The 24,503-nt window shown below is 38.3% G+C and overlaps 1 protein-coding gene across 1 annotated transcript in view; it reads left to right on the top strand.

Annotated features, from left to right (window-relative positions):
* The first annotated feature begins 262 nt into the window (after window positions 1–262).
* Window positions 263–24,503, top strand: part of FRZB (frizzled related protein) — a 38,992-nt gene continuing 14,751 nt past the window's right edge. Inside the window, exons 1-3 of the mRNA XM_047773022.1 lie at window positions 263–423; window positions 1,018–1,570; window positions 9,289–9,336. Coding sequence (XP_047628978.1) covers window positions 1,093–1,570; window positions 9,289–9,336 — 526 coding nt within the window. The 5' untranslated portion in view covers window positions 263–423; window positions 1,018–1,092. The remainder of the gene's footprint in view (window positions 424–1,017; window positions 1,571–9,288; window positions 9,337–24,503) is intronic.

Here is a 24,503-nt window from a genome sequence, read left to right as displayed (position 1 = left end):
CTTTCTGCAGAACTGCTGATCACAGAGGTGAAGCTGTAGTTTGCTTAAAGGAAGTATCTCCAGAGAAAAAGAGGGGCTCCGCTGGTTCTCAAGTGGGGAACTGAGAGCACTCCTTCGTGAGAATTTGGGGTGGGTTTAACAGTGAGGGCCTGGGGGCTCTCCTTTGCACCCAGGTTATGTGAATACGTGTGTGTGTGCGGGGGAGGCGGGTCTCGCCCGTGTGGGGGCGGGGAAGAGGTGCTTGTCTCAAGTCCGCTCTTTCTTGGGTTATCGCAACCCAACTGCTTCTCCAGGCTTCCCTTTTCTCTGCCTCCAACCCGCAGACCTTCTGTCTCCGGATCCCCCAACTCCCTTCCCAGGAAGAGGACCGGGCGCTGGAGGGCTGAGATTGCATGGGGGCGGAGCTGCTTCTCGGGTCCCGAGGTGGGAAAGTGAAGGCGGCGGGTCCGAGGCACAGACCTCCCGTCTAGGCTCCTCTTGCCGGTCCCTCTTGGCAGCAGCGATCTCTGCAGCTGCCACAGCTCACACCCCAAATTGGATCTTTTTGCTCAGCCTCCAAGGACTTGCAGACTCTCACTGCACCCTTCTTCTCCTGCTCTCTGTGCCCGCCCCCGACCCCTTCCCCGACCCCCGCCTTCAGCCTCTGGTCCTCCTCACTTGGGAGAATTTCTTGCTTCATTTAGCACCTTTTTGTAATCCAGGGGACGTGACACCCCGAGGCTCCAACTACCTCAGCTGAATTCTACTTTTGTTTTTATTTCTCCCTCGCTTCCTCTTGTTTTCCTCTCATCTGATTCATCTGTGAAGTCTGATGCTTCTGCCAGAGGGAGCGGGGGAATAAATAGATGTTGCGGCCCCAGAAGGCTTAGACGTCGGGAAAGAGCAGCCAGAGCGGCTGGGGCGGCGGCGGCTGGAGCTCAGCGAAGCTCGTGGGACCCCATTGGGGGAATTTGATCCAAGGAAGCTGTGAGATTGCCGGGGGAGGAGAAGCTCACAGATCATTGTGTCCACTTCCAGGGGTAGGAGGAGCCGGCGGAGCGGGCCTCTCGGCGTCCTCTGCACTGCTGCACCCTGCCCCGTCCTGCCGGGATCATGGTCTGCGGCAGCCCAGGAGGCATGCTGTTGCTCCGGGCTGGGCTGCTTGCCCTGGCGGCGCTCTGCCTGCTCCGCGTGCCTGGAGCCCGGGCTGCAGCCTGTGAGCCCGTCCGCATCCCCCTGTGCAAGTCTCTGCCATGGAACATGACCAAGATGCCCAACCACCTGCACCACAGCACTCAGGCCAACGCCATCCTGGCCATCGAGCAGTTCGAAGGTCTGCTGGGCACCCACTGCAGCCCGGATCTGCTCTTCTTCCTCTGTGCCATGTACGCGCCCATCTGCACCATTGACTTCCAACACGAGCCTATTAAGCCCTGCAAGTCTGTGTGCGAGCGGGCCCGGCAGGGCTGTGAGCCCATTCTCATCAAGTACCGCCACTCGTGGCCGGAAAGCCTGGCCTGCGAAGAGCTGCCGGTTTATGACCGTGGCGTATGCATTTCTCCAGAGGCCATTGTCACTGCCGATGGAGCAGGTGAGTCCTGGCACTACCCAGCCTCCTCCCCTGCCTTCCATCCTCTCACTTCTTAAAGGGTCCTTGTTACTTGCCCTTAGACTTCTAATTCTGTTGTTTCTCTTCGGATCACTTCTCTTTCTCTTAGTTACTCCTCTATTGAACACCACACCTTTTTTTCTCATCTCATCATCCGTCCAAATAGATACACTCCATTCCAATTGGTGACCTGTTCATCCACTCCCATCACACTTCCACTCCACAGTGCCTCTTCACTTCCATTCTTTCCATGTCCAAGTAACCATATCTTGTATAGTGATGCTCTTTTCTTACTTTCTTAATTTGTTTATAATCACTGAGCTTTCTTGCCTGATTCTCTTGCATTCTCAGGCATCAGTTTTATATATCTTTCATGTTTAGCTGCTTGTCAAGATTATACGGTGAAAACAGAAAACTGAAGCACCATTTTCTTCTAATCATTAAAAATACCAAGATAATTTCAGTAACCTTATTCCAACTTGCAGATATTAGTGGTATGTGTTTGCTCAACATCCAATTTGAGCAATTAGCTTCACCTTAAATTTTCCCCTCCTTTCAATGAGATAAATTGTTCTTCCATTCCAGACTGAAATAGCTGTGAAACATTGCTATGCACTGCTAATTAGCTTCTGTGACTTGCTCCAGCCACAGAGCTGGCAGGGTGAAATTGCTGGGCTCTTTTCACAATCCCACATGCCTTCAAGTCATTTTGTAAATGACATATGGATGAAAGGAGTTATATTTAATGTGTGTTATCTTCATACACTCATGTAATGTTATTTTTAATTTCACCCATTATCCCACTCTTATGCTCTGCAAATAATTTGTCTTTAATACCCTTTTTCATGCCCCTTCTCTGTGTTCATCAACTACAGATTCATTTAAATCTTTCTCTACTGTAAAACTTTACTGCTGTTCTACATGAAATGGACTCAATCACAGGTTGTTTTCTCACTAGTGTTTGGTCTAATTATGGCAGTCATAACTCTTAAGACCCCAAGTAAACCTAGTTCATTATGGTCCATTTAGTTCTAACTCAGTATCATTCCTACCAATTAATCCCAGACTCAAATTTCAGCCTTCATATACTTTAAAAATAAACCAAATCTTTTATGATTGGGCCTCTTTCAGACCCTCCCCACGTCAACTCTGTCCTTAGATGTCCTTCTCTATTCATTTCTTGGCCATCACATTTTTCTTTTTCTGCCTCTCAACTTGCTCCACCTAAGCTCACATCCTCAGTCCATTTCTAGATAATATTTCTTAGTAGTCAGGAAATTGGTTTGGGAAAATTGCTTTCTATGCACATTGTTCAACTTAACATATAGTGAATGGGGAGGGGGAATGTACTTGTATAAATAGCTACAAAGCCAAAATAGCTCAGAAATTTCAAGAGCTTCTTGATGGTCACCTCACTTAGTTTATCACCATCGAATATACCTCTTGTCTGGATTTTAATGACAAACCAACAACTGGTTGTATAATATAATCGGAAAGAAATGTATTTCTTATTAATCTTTGGGTTGAAAGACCACTCCAGAGCTTTCATATTCATTAATGTCGTAGGCTGTGCAGACGCTGGGAGAGCTCAGTCAGTTGCTGCCCTGGTCTGCCAGGCACTTAGAATCAGTTAAATGCTGGCACTCCTCTCAGGCCAAAGGCTAAGAATGAGGTGGCTACGTTTCACACTGAAATGCATTCCTCCTCTTGCTCTGAAACCTCTCTTAGAAATGGACTTCAAATGAGAGGGGTTTGGCAAGGTTAATGGCTTTCAAAAGCCATGGTCACTATGGATGGGAAGCAGTTTCCTTAAGTGTCCCTGAGTTACCTATCATCATGGACCAAATGTAGAACAATTGCCTCACTGAAGCACTCAAATAGGACGTGCATGGAAACAATTTGTCAGTCCTTGGGACCTGATTGCTAAGCTGCTTTAAAATGCTTTGCTGACAGCTTTGCTAGAAAAAAGAAGTAGGGGTATGTGGCAGTTAGAACCATATTTTAATGATGGTTTCCCTTCCCCCTCCCTTTATTATAACCCTCAGTGTGAATCAGAGACTATGGTGGCAGGAGGGAGCTGAAGGGAGGTGGGGAGGGAGAATGGAGGGGTGGATTCTAGCCTGAAGGGTCCCCTGGCTTCCAAGGCCAGCTTGATGAAAATTACATTCCCTCTCCTGGGTCAAACTGTCAGGCACCTGGAATTACTTAGGAACTACCACATGTGGCCAGTTTAATTTACGATGCAATATGCTCCTTGGTTCAGTAGGATATGATAGTTCAAGAATCAGGGTGTTTTTTTTTCCCCTTTCTTCGAGGTATAAACAGAGGTCTTATGTCTAGAATCTAGCAGACTATAAAAATTAGGTCTCTCTGAATGGAACAATTTTTTTTATATTTCTTCAATGTCTAGAGGATTTTCAGATCTTACCATTTTTGCAGATCTGTTCCATGCAGTATATTATGACTCCACCAACAAGTTTAAGGACATTTTACAAAGCAAAATCTTACTGAAATGGAACGTTACTTCAAGCTACTTTTTTTTTTTAATATTAAGGGCCAGCATATTTTTATTTATTTAGCCAAGGTTTAATTTTCATTGTTATTATTTTTAGTGATTTTTATTTTTTCCATTATAGTTGGTTTACAGTGTTCTGTCAATTAAGGGCAAGCATATTTTTATAAAGAAAAGACCATATCCTCCTGATTATTACCAATACATTCACATTAAATTTATTCTTTTCTACATTTTATGTTTACTGTAGAGTTATGACTGCATGCATAACTGCCTTATCTGCTTTAGTTGAGAATTCAGTTTAGTGTTTCAGTCAGTTAATTAAGATATTAATCAAATCTTTATTATTGTATGGTGAGTAAAGGGTAGGGGCTGGGAGTAGGGTAGACGAGGTGTCGAATCTTGATTCTGCCTCATTAACTATTACTATAGGGAAATAACATAACCTCTCCAACTCAAAGTTTTCTGATCTGTAGCATGGGGACATGTTGCCTACATCCCATGAGCACTGTGAAGATGAAATGAAACAGCATATGTAGTTTTGGGCACATAGTAAGTCCTTAATAAACTGCTGCTGTTATTGTTGCTATTTTACTGTTATTACTGTTGTTCAAATTGATTCTTTTCTTCTCTTTTTTTTGAACATGGTCTGTTGGTACATGCAAATACAGCTTAGCACTTTTATCAGGTCAGCTCTGGAAAATAAGCTTTTTACACTGAGAACTGGAAAAGATCTTGCTTCTCTTGAATATGTACTTAATATTTCATTTTACACAAATCAACCTGGACCTCAGGCTCAAGAACAAATCCCTTTGGGAGCAACAGGAGGAAAGAATGAGTCTAATGGATGTCTGTTAATTACAAATAGTTTTTCTCAGAAAAGTAGACATTCAGTGTTTAAGAAATTTTATGGGATGATCTTTAACAGCAATTTATGCAGTCCGTATGGTTTGCCATGCCAAGGGCTTTATAATCACTCCTCAGTCATTCCTGGTTTTTTGTTGTCACCCCAGTTCTTGCTCAGCAGATTTCTCCCAGCCCTTTCTCGCCTGGCAGAGCTGTGCCAACTTTTACATGCATGGGCTGCTGTTTAATCATTTCTCCACATTCTGGGGAACAGGCAGCCTTTTCTTTAACTCTGGTGTGCAAATATTTGAGGGGCCAAATACCAAGAAGGAAGAATTATTTAGTGTGATAGGAGGAGGAAAATGGAATGGAAAGGAGAAATGGAAATTTTATATTAAGACTAGAGAGAAAACGATTTTAAAGATTCTTCATCGTGTAAAATATTGAAAGCCATTCTGGATGGGTTAGGGAAGAGTATCTTAGGATGTGATGGTATTCTGTTAATAGCTGACATGATTATTAGTGGTAATGGTATCTTATGTAGTCTCCAAATCCCTTTTATTTATTTATTTTTTTTCTTTTATGACTGTACCAGTGGCCTCTGGAAGTTCCTGGACCAGGGGTCGAATCGGAGCTGCAGCTGAGGCCTACCCCACAGCCACAGCAATACCAGAACTAAGCCACATCTGCAACCTATACTGCAGCACCGCAGCTTGTGGCAATGCTGGATCCTTAACCCACTGACAAGGTGAGGGATTGAACAAGCATGCTCATGGATGCTATGTCAGTGTCTTAACCTCCTGAGCCACAATGGGAACTACCCAAATCTCATTTTAATAATTCATTTTTATCTTGTTCCTACAAAATTCTAAATGGTTGTTTGCTCTAAATGGCAAAATTGACTATATTTGTCTTTCTCTTACTACTACATGTATCGACAGAGGAGATCAAGAACCATCATATAGATGTATAGTTTTGAATGATTAAGAATCGACTATATGCCTCCAATTGAAAGAGAATCAGTTTTGGGGTTATAGGCCCTCAGTTGGAATCCCAGATTTACCATTAATGATGTGCCTTGAGCAAGTCATTTGACATTAACATTGAGATTGTGAAGAACAAAAGGAACAGTCACGTCAAGTGGGTGATGAATGGTAAAGCAACAAACAATTGGGAAGAGGACATCATTCTCAGGATAGGAATCATTAGAAGCCATAGAGTAAGAACTAACAACACTTAATATGTTCCAGGTGCTGTTCTAAGTGTGTGATGCATGTTAATTAATTCTGCTAATAACTCCATGGTAGCTATTGCTCTTCCTATTTGCAGAAAGGGAAGCTAAAAGAGAGAGAGAAGTGAACCAAGTTCATAAAGGTGTTAATAGAAAAAAGATTCAAGTCAGAGCGATTCTAAGCTATACTTTCTCTTTTAGGAAGTAATAGATAATTCTAATATTATAGAGAAACTCAGTCTTTTGCCCATCAGATTGCAGTTAAAGGAACAAGTCTTTTTCATAATATTTCAAAAGCCCTTTTGTGTATGACTTAAGTGAATAACAGGCAGCCCTGGACAATGGATCCCAAGAGATAAAAAGTACTTCTCTGCACTTCTGAAACAGCAGAGGACATGCATTCCAGTCTCGTGTCTAACTCCTCAGTCTCTGCAGGCCTCAGAGTAAACTCTTCATTTCCTTACCGTCATATGCCTATTCTCTTCTAGTATTTTCTATATTGTTGAGAAGCATTCCCACACCCATACTCCAGCCCTGAAGTCAGCCTTGCTCCACCCTTTTCTTTATCCTACACATTCAGTAGGTACTATTAGATCTACTCTGAATGCAGTTCCCTTCCCTCTGTCTCTAATGCTACTTTCTTTGTTTGGGCCTCACCATTTCTTACATGAATGATGGAGATAGACTGATAATTGGCTTGCTTATTCCATATTCTAATGATGGTGATTTTTCTGAAATACAAAGCTGTTGCTTAAAATCCTTTGGTATCTGCCTCTTGCCTTCATGATCTCAGGCCTTCTTCCCTCTCTAGTTTTCTCTCTGCTTACAACTCTTTAGCCTCACTATAAGACACGCAGGTCCCTTGATGAGTATTGTCGTTTCTCACCCCATATGTTTGCACCTGCCATTCTCTATTCAGGAGATCCTCCCTGGAGTTCCCATCGTGTTTCAGTAGAAACGAATCTGACTAGCATCCATGAGGACACAGGTTCGATCCCTGGCCTCTCTCAGTGGGTTAAGGATCCAGTGTTGCACTGAGCCGTGACTCAGATCCTGTGTTGCTATAGTTGTGGCATATAGGCTGGCAGCTATAGCTCCGATTGGACCCATAGCCTTGGAACCTCCATATGCTGTGGGTACGGCCCTAAAAAGACATTAAAAAAATTAAAAATAAAAAAAAATTTAAAAAAAGGAGACCCTCCCTTCCTTCCTGAGCTTCTTTAGAATTCTTCTGGAAACCTTTATTTATGATCTGATCCCTACCTTGAAATCCTTGGGGTATAAAACTTATTAATAATACCTACTCTCTTAATTTGGAATAATTTTGTTAGCATTCCTAAATTTAACTTTTTGAAAACATTTTTTTGGGGATTATTTATGATTGCTTATAATTCTAACAGATGATATCTAAGCACTTTAAAAAAATGTAGAAACATTTTCCTATGAATAAGAATAGAAAAAGAAAACCAATCTCTCATGTTCAGCTGCTTCAAAGGGGTTTTTCTTGTTCCAAGGAAAGAAAGAATTTTATTTTTCATTTTTATGTCAACCTTTTAACATTAAACAATTAAATGTGGATAATACAATTTTTTAATTTACACAGATCATTTTTGTATAAATCATCTCATGTCAGCATGTGATTATTAGACTTATTCAGGAATATAAAAACCATTGGCACAGTACTTTAATACTTGGATATACTTATGATGAGTAGTCTTTGAATAGAATAAAAGTCATTAAATTCATAGTATCTGACCCGAATGGAACCAAATGTTTTAGAATCAAGTATTCCTTGCCTGCTTATCTATTTTTTTTAAATTTGGTGACTGCTATCTTTCCTAGGATAAAGTTTTATTATTATTATTATTATTTTCTTTATGGCCACAGGTGCGGCATATGGAAGTTCTCAGGCTAGGGGTCCAACTGGAGCTGCAGCTGCTGGCCTATGCCACAGTCACAGCAACACAGGATCTGAGCCATGCCTGTGACCTACCCTACAGCTCCCAGCAATGCCGTATACTTAAACTACCAAGCAAGGGCAGCAATCTAGCCCAAATCCTCATGGATAGTAGTTGGGCTCATTACCACTGAGCCACAATGGGAACTCCTAGGATACAGTGTCTTTTAATTTTTTTAAATTTATTTTTTGTCTTTTTAGGGCCACACCCAAGGCATATGGGAGTTTCCAGGCTAAAGGTCGAAAGGGAGCTATAGCTGCTGGCCTACCCTACAGCTACAGCAATGCCAGATTCTTAATCCACTGAGAAGGGCCAGGGATTGAACCTGCTTCCTCATGGATGCTAGTTGGATTCATAACCCACTGAAATATAAAGTGTTAATATAAATGTAAAATGCTCATAAAAGAGTAGTGAATTGAAGTATCAATAAGAATATAAGATTAGGTATAGCATCTCTCAGCATGGTACTTTGGTGGGGTACTCAGTGTTATTCATCAGAGACTGCTTTACCATTTTCATTACCATTTATCATTTTACTATTTCCTGGGATTATGGGGTCACAAAAAGAGTCAATGGCAATTTCCAATTATTACTATGTCTATTAATTGCACTGGCTTGAGTAGTCCTTGGATGGTAGGCTTCCTTTCTGCTACAGAACTGTTTAGTCTTCAGTTAACCAAGAGCATAAGAATGCTTTCTGCATGTTTCCTTAAGCACTAAGAATTAAAATGTATGTCAGTAAAGTGTATTTACTTCAATGTATTTATGGAAGAGATGTATTTAGTATTTTAGTCATCAAGAAACAAGTGGTGGGAGAGTACCTAATAAATGCATAGGCTTTATTGTTATAAGACACTCATAATTCACACATTTTAAGAAAAACTTCGGTTATTAAACCCTGAAATAGTATGTACAGTTGATGGGGATTTAAAAGAGTATATCAACGTTCAATGACATGAAAGAATACATCTTGTACTTATCTGACATACAAATGAGAGAGTGCCAACCTCATGACACTAATAAGAATGAATTTCCTTGAGACACCTGGGTTTTCTACCCAAATCAACTTGTGACTGAATTAAATTTAAATATGGGAATTCTTGAAATAATAATGAATATGTTGTGATTTATTTATTCTGTCACCTCCTTTCAGATTTTCCTATGGATTCTAGTAATGGAAACTGTAGAGGGGCAAGCAGTGGTGAGTATATCACTATTTTCCTAGTTTATATTTTGTAGTCAAATTAATCTTTGATGTTACCTAGACACTCAAATCTTATTGAGTTTATGCCCTACATTTTAAAAGTCAACATAAGAATATTTCTTTGTATTACTTTTATTATAAAAATTAACATGGTAAAATTTGATCTTTTCTTTTGGTATACACTTCCATGGGTTTTAATGCGTGTATATATTTGCATTTATACCACAATCAGGATATAGAACAGTTCCAAAACATCTCCCCCACCTCAAGAAAAAAAACCCTCCCTCATGCTATTTCTTTATAATTACAAGCTCTCTCTCCCTTAACCACTGGCAATCTGTTCATTGTTGTTATAGTTTTGTCTTTCTGAGATTGTCATAGATGTGGAATGATAGAGTATGTAACTTTTGAATATTGGCTTCTTTCACTCAGTGGAATGCCTTTGAGATTCATTTAAGTTTTTGCATGTATCAATAGTCCATTCCTTTTTGCTACTGAATATTTTATTACTTGGATATATTACCATTTGTTTATCCATTTATGTCTTAAAGGATGTTTGGGTTGTTTCCAGTTTCTGGCAATCATAGATAGAGCTATTACAAACATTTGTGTAGGGGTTTTTGTGTAAACATAAATCTTCATTTCTCTAGGGTAAATATCTAGGAATAAGATTACTAGGTTAAATGGTAAGTGGTCTGTTTAAGTTTATAAAAACCTGCCAAACTATTTCTAAAATGGCTGTTCAGTTTTACACTAGCAATACTTAAACGTCCCAGTTACTTTGCATCCTTTCTGGCACTTGGTATTATCAGTATTGGAAAAAAAAAATCAGTCATTTTTGGGAGTTCCTGTTGTGGCCCAGTGGTAATGAACCCAACTAGTAAGCATGAGGATGCAGGTTCTATCCCTGGCCTTGCTCAGTGGGTTAAAGATCCCGCATTGCTGTGGCTGTGGTGAAGTGTAGGCTGGCAGCTGCAGCTCCAATTCAGCCCCTAGCCTGGGAACTTCCATATGCCCCACCTGTGGCCCTAAAACAAAACAAAACTAGCCATTTTTAATAGGTCTAGAGATATCTTGTCAGGATTTTAATTTGTATTTTTCTTCTTTTCAAGGACTTGTTTGCCATCCATATGTATTCTTTATGGTGAAGTGCCTGTTCAAGTCTTTTGCTCATATTTATTTATTTATTTAATTTGTCTTTGTGCCTTTTCTAGGGCTGCTCCCGTGGCATATGGAGGTTCCCAGGCTAGGGGTCTAATGGGAGCTGTAGCTGCCAGCCACAGCAATGCAGGATCCAAGCTGCGTCTGTGACCTACCTACATGGTGTATACACAGGTCACCGCAACACCAGATCCTTAACCCACTGAGGGAGGCCAGGGATCGAACCCACAACCTCATGGTTCCTAGTGGGATTTGTTAACCATTCAGCCATGATGGGAATTCCACTCATATTTTATTTCTTTAAAAAAAATTTTTTTATGGCCTCACTCACAACATATGGAAGTTCCTAAGCCATGAATTGAATACAAGCTGTAGCTTCAACCTACGTGGGAGCTGTGGCACAGACAGATCCTTTTTCTTTTCTTTTTTTTTAATTAAATTAATTTAATATATTTATAGTTGTACAACCATCATCACAACCTAATTTTACCACATTTCCATCCCAAATCCCCAGCTCATTCCTCCCCCACAACCTGTCTCCTTTGGTAACCATAGTTTTTCAAAGTCTGTGAGTTAGTTTCTGTTCTGCAAATAAGTTCATTGTGTCTTTTATTAGATTCCACTTAATAGTGATAGTATATGATATTTGTGTCTCACTGACTAACTTCACTTAGCATAATCATTTCTAGGTCTCCATGTTGCTGCAAATGTCATTATATTTCATTCCTTTTTATGGCTGAGTAATACTCCATTGTGTATATGTACCACATCTTCTTTATTCACTCTCTGTCAATGGACATTTAGGTTGCTTCCATGTCTTGGCTATTGTATATAGTGCTGCAGTGAACATTGGGGTACATGTATTTTTTCAAGTTACGGTTTTCTCTGGATAGATGTCCAGGAGTTGGATTGCCGGGTTGCATGGTAGTTCTACTTTCCGTTTTTTGAGGAAACTCCATACTGTTTCCCACAGTGGTTGCTCCAATTTACATTCACACTGACAGTGTAAAAGGGTTCCCTTTCCTTCACACCCTCTCCAGAATTTATTATTTGTAGACTTTTTGATGATGGCCATTCTAACTGGTGTAAGGTGGTACCTCATAGTAGTTCTGATTGGCATTTCTCTAATAATTAGTGATGTTGAGCATCATTTCATGTGTTTTTTGGCCATCTATATGTCTTCTTTGGAGAATTGTCCGTTTAGATCTTCTGCCCATTTTTTGGTGGGGTTGTTTGTTCTTTAGTATTGAGCTGTAGGAGGTATTTATATATTTTGGAGATGAATCCCTTGTCAGTCACTTCATTTGCAAATATCTTCTCCCATTCTCTGAATTGTCTTTTCATTTTGTATAGGGTTTCCTTTGCTGTGCAAAACATTTTAAGTTTAATTAGGTCTCATGTTTTTGTTTTTATTGTCATTACTGTAGGAGGTATATCTGAGAAGATATTGTGGCTTATGTCAGAGTGTGTTTGGCCTATGTTTTCCTCTAAGAGTTTTATAGTATGGGCTTGTGTATATTGCATAATTGCCCCTCCTACCATCTCAGTGTGGCCTTATCTTTGACTTTTGGAGTAGGATATCTTTTTTGGTAGTCCAGTCTATTTTGTTGAAGGTTGTTCAGCAGTTGGTTGTAATTTTGTTGTTTTAATGAGAGAAGGTGAGCTCTACTCCTACTCTGCCATCTTCATCCCAAATGCCAGATCCTTTAACCCACTGTGCAGGGCAGGAGATCAAATTCACATCCCTGCAGTGACTGTAATTGGATTCTTAACCCACCATGCCACAGTGGGAACTCTCTTTTGCTCATTTGAAATTGAACTATTTTCATACTACTGAATTTTGAAAATTCTTAATGTATTCAATATTTAAAGAACCATCTTTTCATTTAATTGATTTTTCTCCATTTTTCTGTTTTTACTCTTATGACTTCTATCTTTAGTCTTTCCTTCTTTCTACTTGCTTTGTATTTATTTTATGGCTCTTATTATTTTATTTTTTAGTTAAAGTAGAAGCTTAAATTATTCGAAATTTTCCTTCTTTTTTAATATAGTAATTTAATGTTATAATTCCATTTAAGAATGACTTTAGTTGCATACTACAAATTTTGATAAGTTTTATTTTGATTTTTCTTCAGTTCAAAATATTTTATAATTTCCCTTGAGACTACCTCTGTAATGAGCATTATTTAGGATTGTCCTATTAAATTTGCTGCTGTTTGCTGTTTAGAAGCTTTTCTGTTCTCTTGTATGATTTTAATTCCTTTAAATTTGTTAAGATTAGTTGTATGACCCAGGATATCCTGATGAATGTGCATTTAGGAAATATATATTCTGGCATTGTTGGGTGGGATATTCTTTCAACATCAATTAGATTCAAGGACTGATACATTTGATTAGTTCTTTTATATATTCCTGGTGATTTTCTACCTACTACATCTATTGATCACTGTGAGATAAATGTTCAAGTCTCCAAATATTGCAGAATTTTCTATTTCTCTTTTCCTGTCAGTTTTGTTCCATGGATTCAAAAGTGCTATTATTTGGTGTGCGCACTTGGCAAATTGACTGTTTTTCATGATGTCACGTTCCTCTTTATCTCCGGTAATTTTCTCTGTTTTAAAAGTCCATTTTGTTTTATGTTAAAACTCTACTTTCTTTTATGTATGGATACATCATTTTTCTTTTGATTAGCATTTGTAAAGTGTACTTTTTTCCTATCCTTTTAAACATACTAATACCATTTTATTTTATTTTATTTTATTTTGGTTTTTAGGGCTGCACCCAAAGCATATGAAGGTTCCCATGCTAGAGGTCCAATTGGAGCTACAGCTGCTAGCCTACACCACATCAAGAGCAACAATGGATCTGAGCAGCATCTGCGACCAACACCACAGATCATGGCGTCACAGAATCCTTACCCCACTGAGAGAGGCCAGAGATCAAACCCACAACCTCATGGTTCCTAGTTGGATTTGTTTCCACTGTGCTGTGACAGAAATTCCCTATCATTATATTTGAAATAAATTTCTTCTAGGCATCATGTAGTTGGGGGTGGGGTGTTGGTTTTTTATCCATTCTGTCAACCTTCATCTTTTTAATTAGTGTATTTAGATCATTTACATCTGTTGTAATTATTGGTATATTTGTATTTAGAGCCACTGTTTTATTATTTGTTTTATGATTGTTCCCTCTCTTTTTCATTCCTGTTTCCTATTTCATAGCTTTGTCTTGGGTTATTTGAATGTATCTCTCTCTTGCTCATGTTCATGTGTGTACACACACAGAGACACACTCAAGTGTGTGTCTGTGAGATATATACATATCTATCTATCTTTCCATGGGACAGTGTTATATTTTCTCTTTCAAACTTTGTTTCTTTCAAACATTATATACGTTTTAAACAACTCAAGAGGAGAAAATAGCCTACTGTCCTCATACAGATGTTTATGATTTCTTTTCTGATGTTTTAGGCTTTCTTCTAGTATTGTTTCCCTTGTGTCTGAAGAACTTCCTTTCTATTTCTTTTAGAGCAGTACTGGTGGCAACAGATTCTATCAGTTTTCCTTCATCTAAAAATATCTTCATTTCTTGTTCATTCCTGAAGGAAATTTGACTGGATATAGAATTCTAGGTTGGCAGTTCTTTCAGTAGTAAAAAAAAAAAAGAAATTATTTCAATTGCTCTGTCCTCATTGTTTCTCATGGGAAATTGGTTTTCATTCAAATAGTCCTCCAGTACTAATGCATCAGATTTCTCTGCTTGCTTTGAAAAATTTTTTTGTCTTTAGTTTTCAGCAGTTTGATTATGGTATGTCTGGACATTGATTGCATTGCGTTTATCCTGTTTAGGGTTAACTGAGCTTCTTGAATCTATAAGTTTATACCTTTCTCAAATTTTGAAGGCTATCAGAAATTATTTCTTCAAGTACTATTTTTATGCCACATTCTCTTCTATTTCTGAGTTCATGATGATATGAATCTTAGGTCTTTTGAGGCTCTGTTCTTTAACACCCTCCCCCCCATGTCCCTCAATTTTCTGGATTGGATAATTCCTATTGATCTGTCTTTTGAGTTTACTGACTCCTTCTGTAGTCATCTCCATTCTTCTATTGATACCAATAAGTGAATTTTATGTTTCAGTTATTGCAATTTTAAATATGAAAATTTACTCTTGAATTGACTTTCTATCTTTCCATCCATTTCAAGGGTGGTCATCATTACTTTTTGCAGAATTTTATAAAAGTCATTGTTGGATAATTTCAACATTTGTGTCATCTTATTGTTCTGATAAAAATTGAGATTTTACTAGTTTTTCCTATATAAACTAATTTTTTACTACACTCTAGACATTTTGTGTATTACTTTCTAAGACTCTGGCTATTTAAAGTCCTATGGGGAATGTTGATATTTTTGTTATAGCAGTAGTCAACCTAGCTGGATTTCGGCTGCACATCCTAATTAGTTTTCTGTAGGTTGTGATTTTCAATACAGTTTCATTTCCAAAGGCATTTAAAGTGCCTTTCATATCTCTCCCCTGTGTGTACTACTCAGTAGCTGATTTGAGGTCAGGGCAATGATCTATCCCATAATTTAGTTTTTAGAGTAAAATATGCTGTTTATTATCAGGTTAAGACATGCCCAATGGTGAACCCAGTGGTTCATAAATAATTTTATGAAATTATTTCCCAAGCTCCTTCCTCTCTGTGTTTGCCTCAATACTTTTCATTTCCTTGGATGTCTCCTTTTTGGTTCTTTGGCTAAAAAGTTGGGGCTTTATTTATCCTGCTCTGTGATGTACTTCCTGTTACTACTTCTGCATCAGGGGCCAAGCTGTGGAGGACAAAGCAGTGAGGGTTTGACCCAATCTCTTGACACCACATGTTGTCCTTTCAGAAAGGAAGATTTCATCCATTAACACTTTAGGCTTCTGAGGGTCTCCCATGGTGCAGCTGTTGCTGCCACCACTGTCCTAGAATTGTTTCAGATATGGGATAGAAGAGAATGAAGTGTTAGGAGACCTTTTCCTGCTTCCTGAGTCAGAACTGGACTGCCCTCTTTCTGCATGATGCATACTTCCAGGTTACAGGCTGTGTTGAAACCAGAGAGGATAGCAAAGGTTGAAAAAATGGTGAACCTACTACCACCAACTTGGTGGTACTGCTCTTCTTCCTGCTGCTATTTACTTTTCAGAGTCCCTAAGTAGCTGCTTCATGAATTTTGTTCAGGTTTTAGGGCTGCATTCAGTGAGAGAGACATAATGGAATCTACTTACTCCTTCTTTCCATAAAATATACTTTTAAAAGAAGTAGGGCATATGTGCATAAAAGGCACAAGTCATAAGCATGCAGCCCAGTGCACTTTCACAAAGTAAACTATTGCACAGATAAAGATATATTCCATTACCAGCACTCCAGAAGCCTCCATGTACCTTTCCAAACCACTTCCACTCTTCTTCCCAAAGGTAACTACTAGCATAAATTCTAACAGCATAGATTAATTTTGCCTGATTTTTAATTTTTATGGATGGAATCCTACTGTGTGTGTGGTGTGCGTGTGGCTTCCTTTGTTGTTCATTATGCTGTATATAGCAGTACTTTTAAATTTTCATTGCTATGTAGTATTCTATCATATGAATATACCACACTTCATTTTTCATTTTAATGTTCCTGGACATTTCATTTGTTGTATTTTTTTTAAACTACAACTAATGCTGCATTTGTTTCTGTAAAAACATTATAACTACAATTAGTTACTGTATCCTTTTTTACTTTCTCAGAAATAGTACTTCGCACTGATTTGGGTCTGTATGTAGGGATCTGTAAGGTGTCTTATACGTGGAAGTGAAACCTTTGTTAAGTTGAAAATAAGATTGAAATGGTTTTCACTGATGATTTTCACTGAATCTTAACCAGAGTGACAAGTATTTGAAATGAGGATAGGTATGCCCCAACAAACATTTATCTTTGAAAAAACACAAGTTGGAGTTCCCCAGTGGCTCAATAGTTTAAAGATCTGGTGTTGTCACTGCTATGGCGTGGGTTTGATCACTGGCCCTGGAACTTCTGTATGCTGCAGCCATGGCCAAAAATACTCCAAATAAATTAAAGTGATTTATTTAGAATTATTTTGTTGCCTTCTTAATGTGATTGGGAATGTTCCTATAGTGTCATAACATCACCTGGAAATCACTATTATCTAGTAGTGGTGCTGTTTTGAGAATCACTCCTACTATTATATTTGGTCAAAACAGACCAAAAATTCAAATAGTACAACTGGTGACCAAAATTTCAGGCCAAATGCATTCACATGCTCTCAATTTGTGAAGAAATTATGCTTAGAATAATATAGCACTTCATTGTATAGAAGAAAATATTAATGACACTATAAATGATATACAAAAATAGTTCAATGTGTGAGAACTGCCTAGAATGAATAGTGTTCCTGGATTCAGTGTTTTCTGTTCCTCTTTTATAAATGTGTTTTCCTGTCCCCTGATACAATGAGAGTGGTGAGAACAAACTAATAGGCAGGCAAAACCAAGCTCATTCTTGTGAAAAGATACACGGACATAGTCACATGTTCCAAAAAGAAAATACAATTTATCCACAGTCAGAACTTTATCCTTTGGAGTAGTGTAACAGCTGAGGTTGATTATGATAAAACAGGAAATGAGGAAGACACAGAAACATTGTAACCCTCATAACCCCTCTTTCAAAAGTGTCAAGCTGTTTCTGTCTGGAATTTGGAAAAGAAATTCTTTCACTCCCAGTTAATTTGTCCTTAGCCTCAAAGCTGAACAGTCTTCTTTTTTTGGAGATAATCACTCCGTCTGAGCAGCTTCCAATTTGTGAATGTGTTTTGGTTTTATAAACCCACTATCATAATAAGGAGTACATCCTCTCTAGTTTCTATAACATGGAATGTGGAGACAAACAATTTTGGTTCTATTCTGCTGAGTCACTTGGTCTGTCAAAAACCAACACAGAAAATTAAGGCAGGTATTCACATGGTGGAATGAAAAGATAAATTGTTTATCAAAGCAATTCTGAAAAAGAATCCCTCAGTTTTCTATTTGGTGGTGGTGACCAATTTATGAGCTTTTGTATTTGAGAAACACGAATTTCCCCGAAGAGGTGATAGAGTTGACACTAGTTAACTTTATGAGCATAACCAAATTACTTAACCTGTTGCTCTGGATCTGTTTCTTTTTAAATATAAAATCAGATCATATTGACGTCTGAGTTCTGGTATATATTTGTGATGTATTTTCAAATTTTGGAAACATGAATAGTAGCTCCTTCTGTGGGCTGGGTACTCTTCACAGTTTTCACTAACATCTTCAACGCCCTTATTCAAAGGTGCTTCAGAGAAACTCCTCTGAGCAGCTGAGTAACTGGAGATTCTTGATTGCCTGCAAATGCCAGGCCTGCCCCAGCCACCCCCACCCTTTTATGGGATGACCAATGCCTAGCTTTAGTAGTATAGATCCATTCTCTCTCTTTCCTTCTCCAAATTTATTTCCTCACCTTTGGCTTCCTACTAATTTGAGGAAGGAGTCCAATTTTTTCCTTTTGGGGCAAATGTTTAGTGATTATAGGAGCTGAATTACCTTGTGGCAACTTCTCCCCTTTTTTTTATATTTATACAGTAGCTTACAAATATATGGTGGGGTTTTTTGTTTTGTTTTGTTTTTTCATTGCTGTATTGGACACTTTTGATTAATACATATTCCAAAGCATTCTTCTCCCTGAACTATTACCCAAATTGTCCTAGTTCTTCTCTTCCTGTTCTCCGGCTGTCCGCATCCCCCAGGGCTCTGTGCTTGGCCTCTGCACCTCATAATGAGTTCTTCCTGTTGGAGGTCATTCAGCTATGTGGGCTTAATGATCACTCTTGTGAATGACCGTTCTTGTCACTCTCCCAGGTAGAGTTCCACATTTCTCCTCCAATAAACACTTCTACTCAAGCAACCTATTTGTGCTTCAAATATGACATTTAATCATTATCTTTTCATTAAAAATTTACTCTTTGCAACTTTTGTTTTACTGTGTGGCACCATTGTTTCCCTAGATCCCCTGTCTGCTGAAACATCATGTCAATCTATTGGTCCAGCCATCCCACTCTTCATCACAAATTTAAGGACCACCTCTTGCACCAGGCATACTGTATGCCAAAGACAGGGAGTAAAGGAGTGAAGAGTTGAAGGCACTTTTCTTTCACCTCTATTCTATGTGCTTGGCTCCGAGTGGATACATGATGTTCTGAAAGACTGTAAAGCCCACTTTGCTCTTCTGTTAACTGACATCTTTCAAGTACCTGTATATCACAAAACACTTCCGATCTCAGAAGAGAAAACGGGCATTGTGCATTGGTTCTCTATAATTTATGTATCCTGAATGAGTATTGGATCCAGAAATCTTCCAAAAGGCTGTTTATTTAAAATTGTCCAAAGACATAAATCCTAAAGGAGTAAACTAAATTTCCTTTTCTGAGTAATATAATATTAGTTCCCTCCGTTTTTTTTTTTTTCTTTTTGTCTTTTTGCCTTTTTCTAGGGCCACTTCCTGCAGCATATGGAGGTTCCCAGACTAGGGGTTTAATCAGAGCTGTAGCCACTGGCCTTCACCAGAGCCACAGCAACACAGGATCTGAGCTGAGTCTGCAACCTACACAGCTCACGGCAACGCCGGATCCTTAACCCAAGGTTCCCTCTATCTTAAGCAATCCCCTTTTACAAAGTGCAAATTACAATGAATTGAGGCCTTTATTATATTTGAGGTTTGCTTTTTCAGCTAAATTGAGTAAATGTTATTTTTGCTTTTTAAAGCCTTATTATATTACCTAAGGTCACCAATCAACTTCATTGCATTTTCCACATTTTGCTCTAATCCAAAATAAAACCTAATATGATATTCTTTGCCCTGTGTATATGTTTAGGAAATAATTATTATTTTGAAGACGTAATGTATAGCTGCTAAGTCATGACACACTTTAATTTATGGAAAAATGAAAGGAATTAATATAAGTATGAATTTTTATGTTAATGGTACTTATAGTAAAATTGTGGCACATACAGTTCCTAAGTGTATGCACATTGAATTTTGACAAATGTAGGTACCCATGTAGCTATCACCCAGGTCAAGATAAAGAGCACTTCCATGACCCCTGAGAATTCCCTTAGGCTGAAGTAATCACCCATGCTTCCATGAGGCAAGCACAAGTCTGACTGTTAACTACCATAGATTAATAAGATTAATGCTGTTTGTTCTTGGGCTGCGTGGACATGGAATCACATAGTACATACTCTTTTTTGACTGGCTGCCTTTATTTTTGCATAACACTTTTGAGATTTACCCATTTAGTTCTGTGTATCATTTTATTCTTTTTTATTGTGGGATAGTATACTTTTATATGAACATAATGCCAGTGTGATTTCTAAATTCTATTCTTTTTTATATAGTTCTCCCCAAACTAAATATAGTATATATAAATCAAATTTCTATCTTTAGAAAAAAATTTGCAAACTTTTATCCTCAAACTTAGAGATTTTTTTTTTTTTAGAAAGTTTTCTGTTTCATAAACAGCTCAAGTTTGCATAAAATGCCTTCTGATTTTTTTGGATTTATATATTCCTGCTACTGCTAATAGCTAACATCCAATGAATGGTTAAGTAACATGCTTTGTGCTAAATTCTTTATGTGAATTACTCTTTAAATTCTTACAATAACTCTGTGAGGTAGCCACATTAGTTTAGAACTAGGTTTTGTAACTTGCCCAAGGCACATAGCTCAGAAGGGATAGAACTGGGATTTAATCTCATGTGCCCTTAATCACTTTGCCATATTCTTTAGTTCTATAATGATTATTAGAACAGCCACATATATGATCATTTTGGCTTGCTAAGCTTAATCCTTCAAATCTGGATGTGTACATGATAATTCAAATGGACTCCCTTCATCAGGACAGAAATTAACTTAGTACCTGAATCAAAATAGTACAGTCAGGCACTGTTGAAAAAATTTGATTATTTTGCTTACTTTTGGTAGGCACCACAGTTCTATAGGTGGCAAGGAGCCTTGGGAAATTATTGCTTCTCTTACTCATCAAATGGTCATTACAAATGAGGGATTGGGATTGTGCAAAAGTAAATCTGACATTTATGGGCCATGGTGTGCTAGGTGCTGTGAAAAGTATTTTATATCCATCATCTCATTTAATTCTCTCAGTAATGCCACAAGATACCACTTTTAAGATATTAACAGTTACATAAATAGTAAAAGAGGAATCATATATTTAAACCCAGCTGTATCTGACAGTAAAAGTTCATCCTTTTAACCATGGTGTTTTCGGGACTCCGCCTGAGCAGTATAGATCCACTTATTGGTATAGATCAAATTGATTTCTCATTCTGCAAGAGATGCATTGCTGTTCTTTTTAAAATTTTGCTTTCATCATTGAGATCAGGAAGCTAGGTTCTGTTTTTTTTTTTTTTTAATGCACCAGGAATAATAAGATCCTCTAGATTTTCAATGAAGTGTCCATTTCATGACTTATAATTTTGGGAAGAGGGAAGGTGGTCCTAGGGGTAGAATTTAGGGTTGTTTCACCATCTCTTTGTTTCTAGAAGGGCAGTGAAACTGACTTCTGGAAGGCCAAATGATACCCTCCTACCCTCCACTAAGCTCCATCGGTGCATGTTCCATAATGCTCCCTATTGCTCTTTTGATGACTTTGATGGTAAAGTTGATCATCCATCTAATGCATTGACTTCCGCACTTCACTAAGCTGTTTGTTCTACCCCAGCCATCTACTTCCATGGGCACATTTTAGCAGTGGTTACAACTCTGTAATCCTAATTTCAAATATCCCATTCTTTGCCTACCGTCTCTTTTCATTCCAGCAGATTTGCTCTATCTCCACCGCTAAAAACTTGACTCCACTAGGATTGCCTCTTCATTATATCCCACTTAGAATTATTGTTCAGCCCCAACCTCCTTGTCTACCTGAGATTTCATGGTCTATTGTAATAATCATTCCCTCAATTCCCTTGCCAATCTTTTCTTCTGCCATACTTGCTTGGCAAATTCTCAATTCTTTTTGCTGGCGAAAATTACTCAGGTGGGGTTACTGGTTTTACTTTAAGTTCAAGATAAAATTCAAATACACAATCAACATTGCCTAGCAATCCTACCTTGTTTCTCTAGAAAGTTGCCTTTCCATTCAATAAAATAACTGTTTTATACTTTATCTCCTCTCCTTTTCCAACCCCTGCTTCTCTTACCCCCTCATTCCCATGGCTAATGATGTCATCCTTCAGTGAGAAAGTAAAAGCTATTAGAAGGAACTCTAATCATCCCACCAACAGATTTATAAGCTTGTTGACATCAGTGCCCCTCCTTCCTTTTTATTCTTGTGCAGTGGATGGAGTGTCCCTCTGGCTTTCCACGTCCTTTTCTCCCCCTAGTTCAGTGTCCCATCTTCTTCTTCCCAAGTGAATTTAATGTCACCCTTTCTCTTGTAAGTCATTTGAGCTTTGAGGGTGCTCTTCTCAAAGTGAGTTCTCATCTTCTCTTGAAACACCATCTTCTTTCAGCTTTTTTAGTCCACACTCGCCTGTATTTCTTTCTCACCATTGGATGCTCTTTCTCAGTCTCCTTTAAGGACTTCTTTACATCTTGCGTATAAAGATATAGCCTCTGCCTAGATAACTACAACTCTTCTTTCAGGTTTTGAGCTTTAATGTCATTTCTCAGAGAGCATTGAAGATCAGACTAGTTTAGATCATCAAGTTGTATGTTCTCATTGCACATTGTACTTTTCTTTCACAGTATGTATTATGTATAAAGACAAATTTTTTTTTTTTTGGTCTTTTGCCTTTGCTAGGTCCGCTCCCACAGCATATAGAGGTTCCCAGGCTAGGGGTCTAATCGGAGCTGTAGCCACTGGCCTACAGAGCCACAGCAGTGCAGGATCTGAGCCATGAATGCTACTTACACCACAGCTCATGGCATTGCTGGATCCTTAACCCACTGAGCGAGGCCAGGGGTCGAACCCACAACCTTACAGTTCCCAGTCAGATTCATTAACCACTGACCACGATGGGAACTCCTAAAAACAAATTATTTTGAGTATAATTATCTGTTCAATGTCTGTATCCTATTCTGTATTGTCAATATTGCTCATCTGGTGTCCTACATGCCTGGCACAGAGCTTTGCATGTAGCTGATGCCCAATAAATATTTGTAAAAGGAATGAATTAATATATGTGACTTAAAGTGTCTAGCAAATGTTAGTTTTTTTCTTTCCCATTTCATATGTAGAGAAGCATAGATATCCCAGGGCTGTAGAATCAGAAAATACTATTTCTGTGGAAGAACGACAAGTTTATGACGCAAAGGATGTTTACATATGTTTAAAATTACTTAAGACATGCTCATGGACACCGCTTATAAGCAATTGAAAATATAGATTTGGATATCAGTAAAGAAATCACAATTAAGGGTTCTAACATTTTTGGGGGCTGCACCCATGACTTGTGAAAATTCTTGGGCCAGGGACTGAACCTGCACCGTAGCAGCGACCCATGCCACAGCAGGGACAATGCTGGATGCTTAACTTGCTGAGCCACCAAGGAACTCCAACATTTTATTTCTTACATCTATTTTAAAATTTGTCATGGTCTGCTCTTATGTGTCTTACAATGGAGGAAAGATGGACAAGTAGGTTTGCAAGGTCAAACTTAAAACATATAATTCATATGGTGCAAATTAAAATTAAACTGATCTGATTAGGAAAAGTCAGTCTTGAAAGGGTGATAGCAGAAATAGCAATACAATTAGAATTGTATTTTCTTTTTTCCCCCCCTACTTTTTGGCAGTAAATCTTGAGCACAGAGCCTTAAAAAGTCAGAAAAATGCTATTAGATAGTAATATTCCAAAGTCATGGTGCATGAAAGGTTATAGGGGTTTAAGAATCTGCTAAAGTTAATTATAGTTTTACAACTCTGGAGGACAGCCAGGAGAAAGAAGTCAGTTTCCAACAAAGGTCAGGATTAGATAGAAAGTCATTTACACTTAAAGCTTGACTCAAATTTGCCTTAAATAGTGAAGGTCTGAGTATTAAATTTCCTAATTGTGTCAGGTACTTAAAATTTTTACATCTTGTAAAATCATATGACTAAGACTATTCTCTTTATGTGTTGTCAATAAATGAGTTCAGGGTTTGTTTTTGTTTTTGTTTTTTGAGTAAAAAACTGAATAAAGAAGGATGTGGTCACTTTCCACCTAGAACTATGTTTCTAAGAGGCCTCAGTGTTGAGACAGTGGGGCCGTTCAGGGCTTGGGCACTGCAGTGCACTGGAGGGCAGCTCCCCTGAATTGTAGACCAGATTCTAATGTGCATGATGCATGTTAATTTTATGAATTCCTATCTATCCTAGGATGATAAATTCATATTCATCCTAGGGTAATAAAGAGTATTCAGTTTCATTAGCAGAGAAGTAGGGCATTGTTGATTCTAGAAGAGTAGGGAGAGAACCCAGCTAGAAGGCGGGAAGGAAGGCTGCCCAAGACAGTTTCCTGGTCCTGCTCCAGAGCACTTGTGGGATATAGGACCATATTCCATTCTGTAATTCAGAGCATAATATGTAATTCTAGACTTTGAGGGAAATGAATTGCCAATATTAAACCCTCCCCACATTTGAAGAACTCTTTGCCACTTCTTAATTTATTTTGTTGCAGCCAACTACTTTAAGGTTTTTACATTTTTTTCCTTGATAAGAGCACCAAGGAAGTTCCTTTACAAATTTTTCTTCTTGAGAGTGGAATGCAAGGAAATCAATATCTAATGGTCTTTGTGTGTAGCTCAGTAAATTAATAAGTTTGTACTTTGCCACCATGGGAAAGAAAGACCTTGTGCCCTTGGGAAGCTGAGAAAGGAAGGCCATTAGCAAAATTATTAGTGAATTAAAGTAGATACAATAATGCTACAGGCCCAATAAAAGT

The sequence above is a fragment of the Phacochoerus africanus genome, chromosome 3, assembly GCF_016906955.1.
Source record: "Phacochoerus africanus isolate WHEZ1 chromosome 3, ROS_Pafr_v1, whole genome shotgun sequence".
Taxonomy (NCBI): Eukaryota; Metazoa; Chordata; class Mammalia; order Artiodactyla; family Suidae; genus Phacochoerus; species Phacochoerus africanus.
Note: the sequence above shows the minus strand (reverse complement) of the source record. Positions and strands in the feature narration are given on the sequence as shown.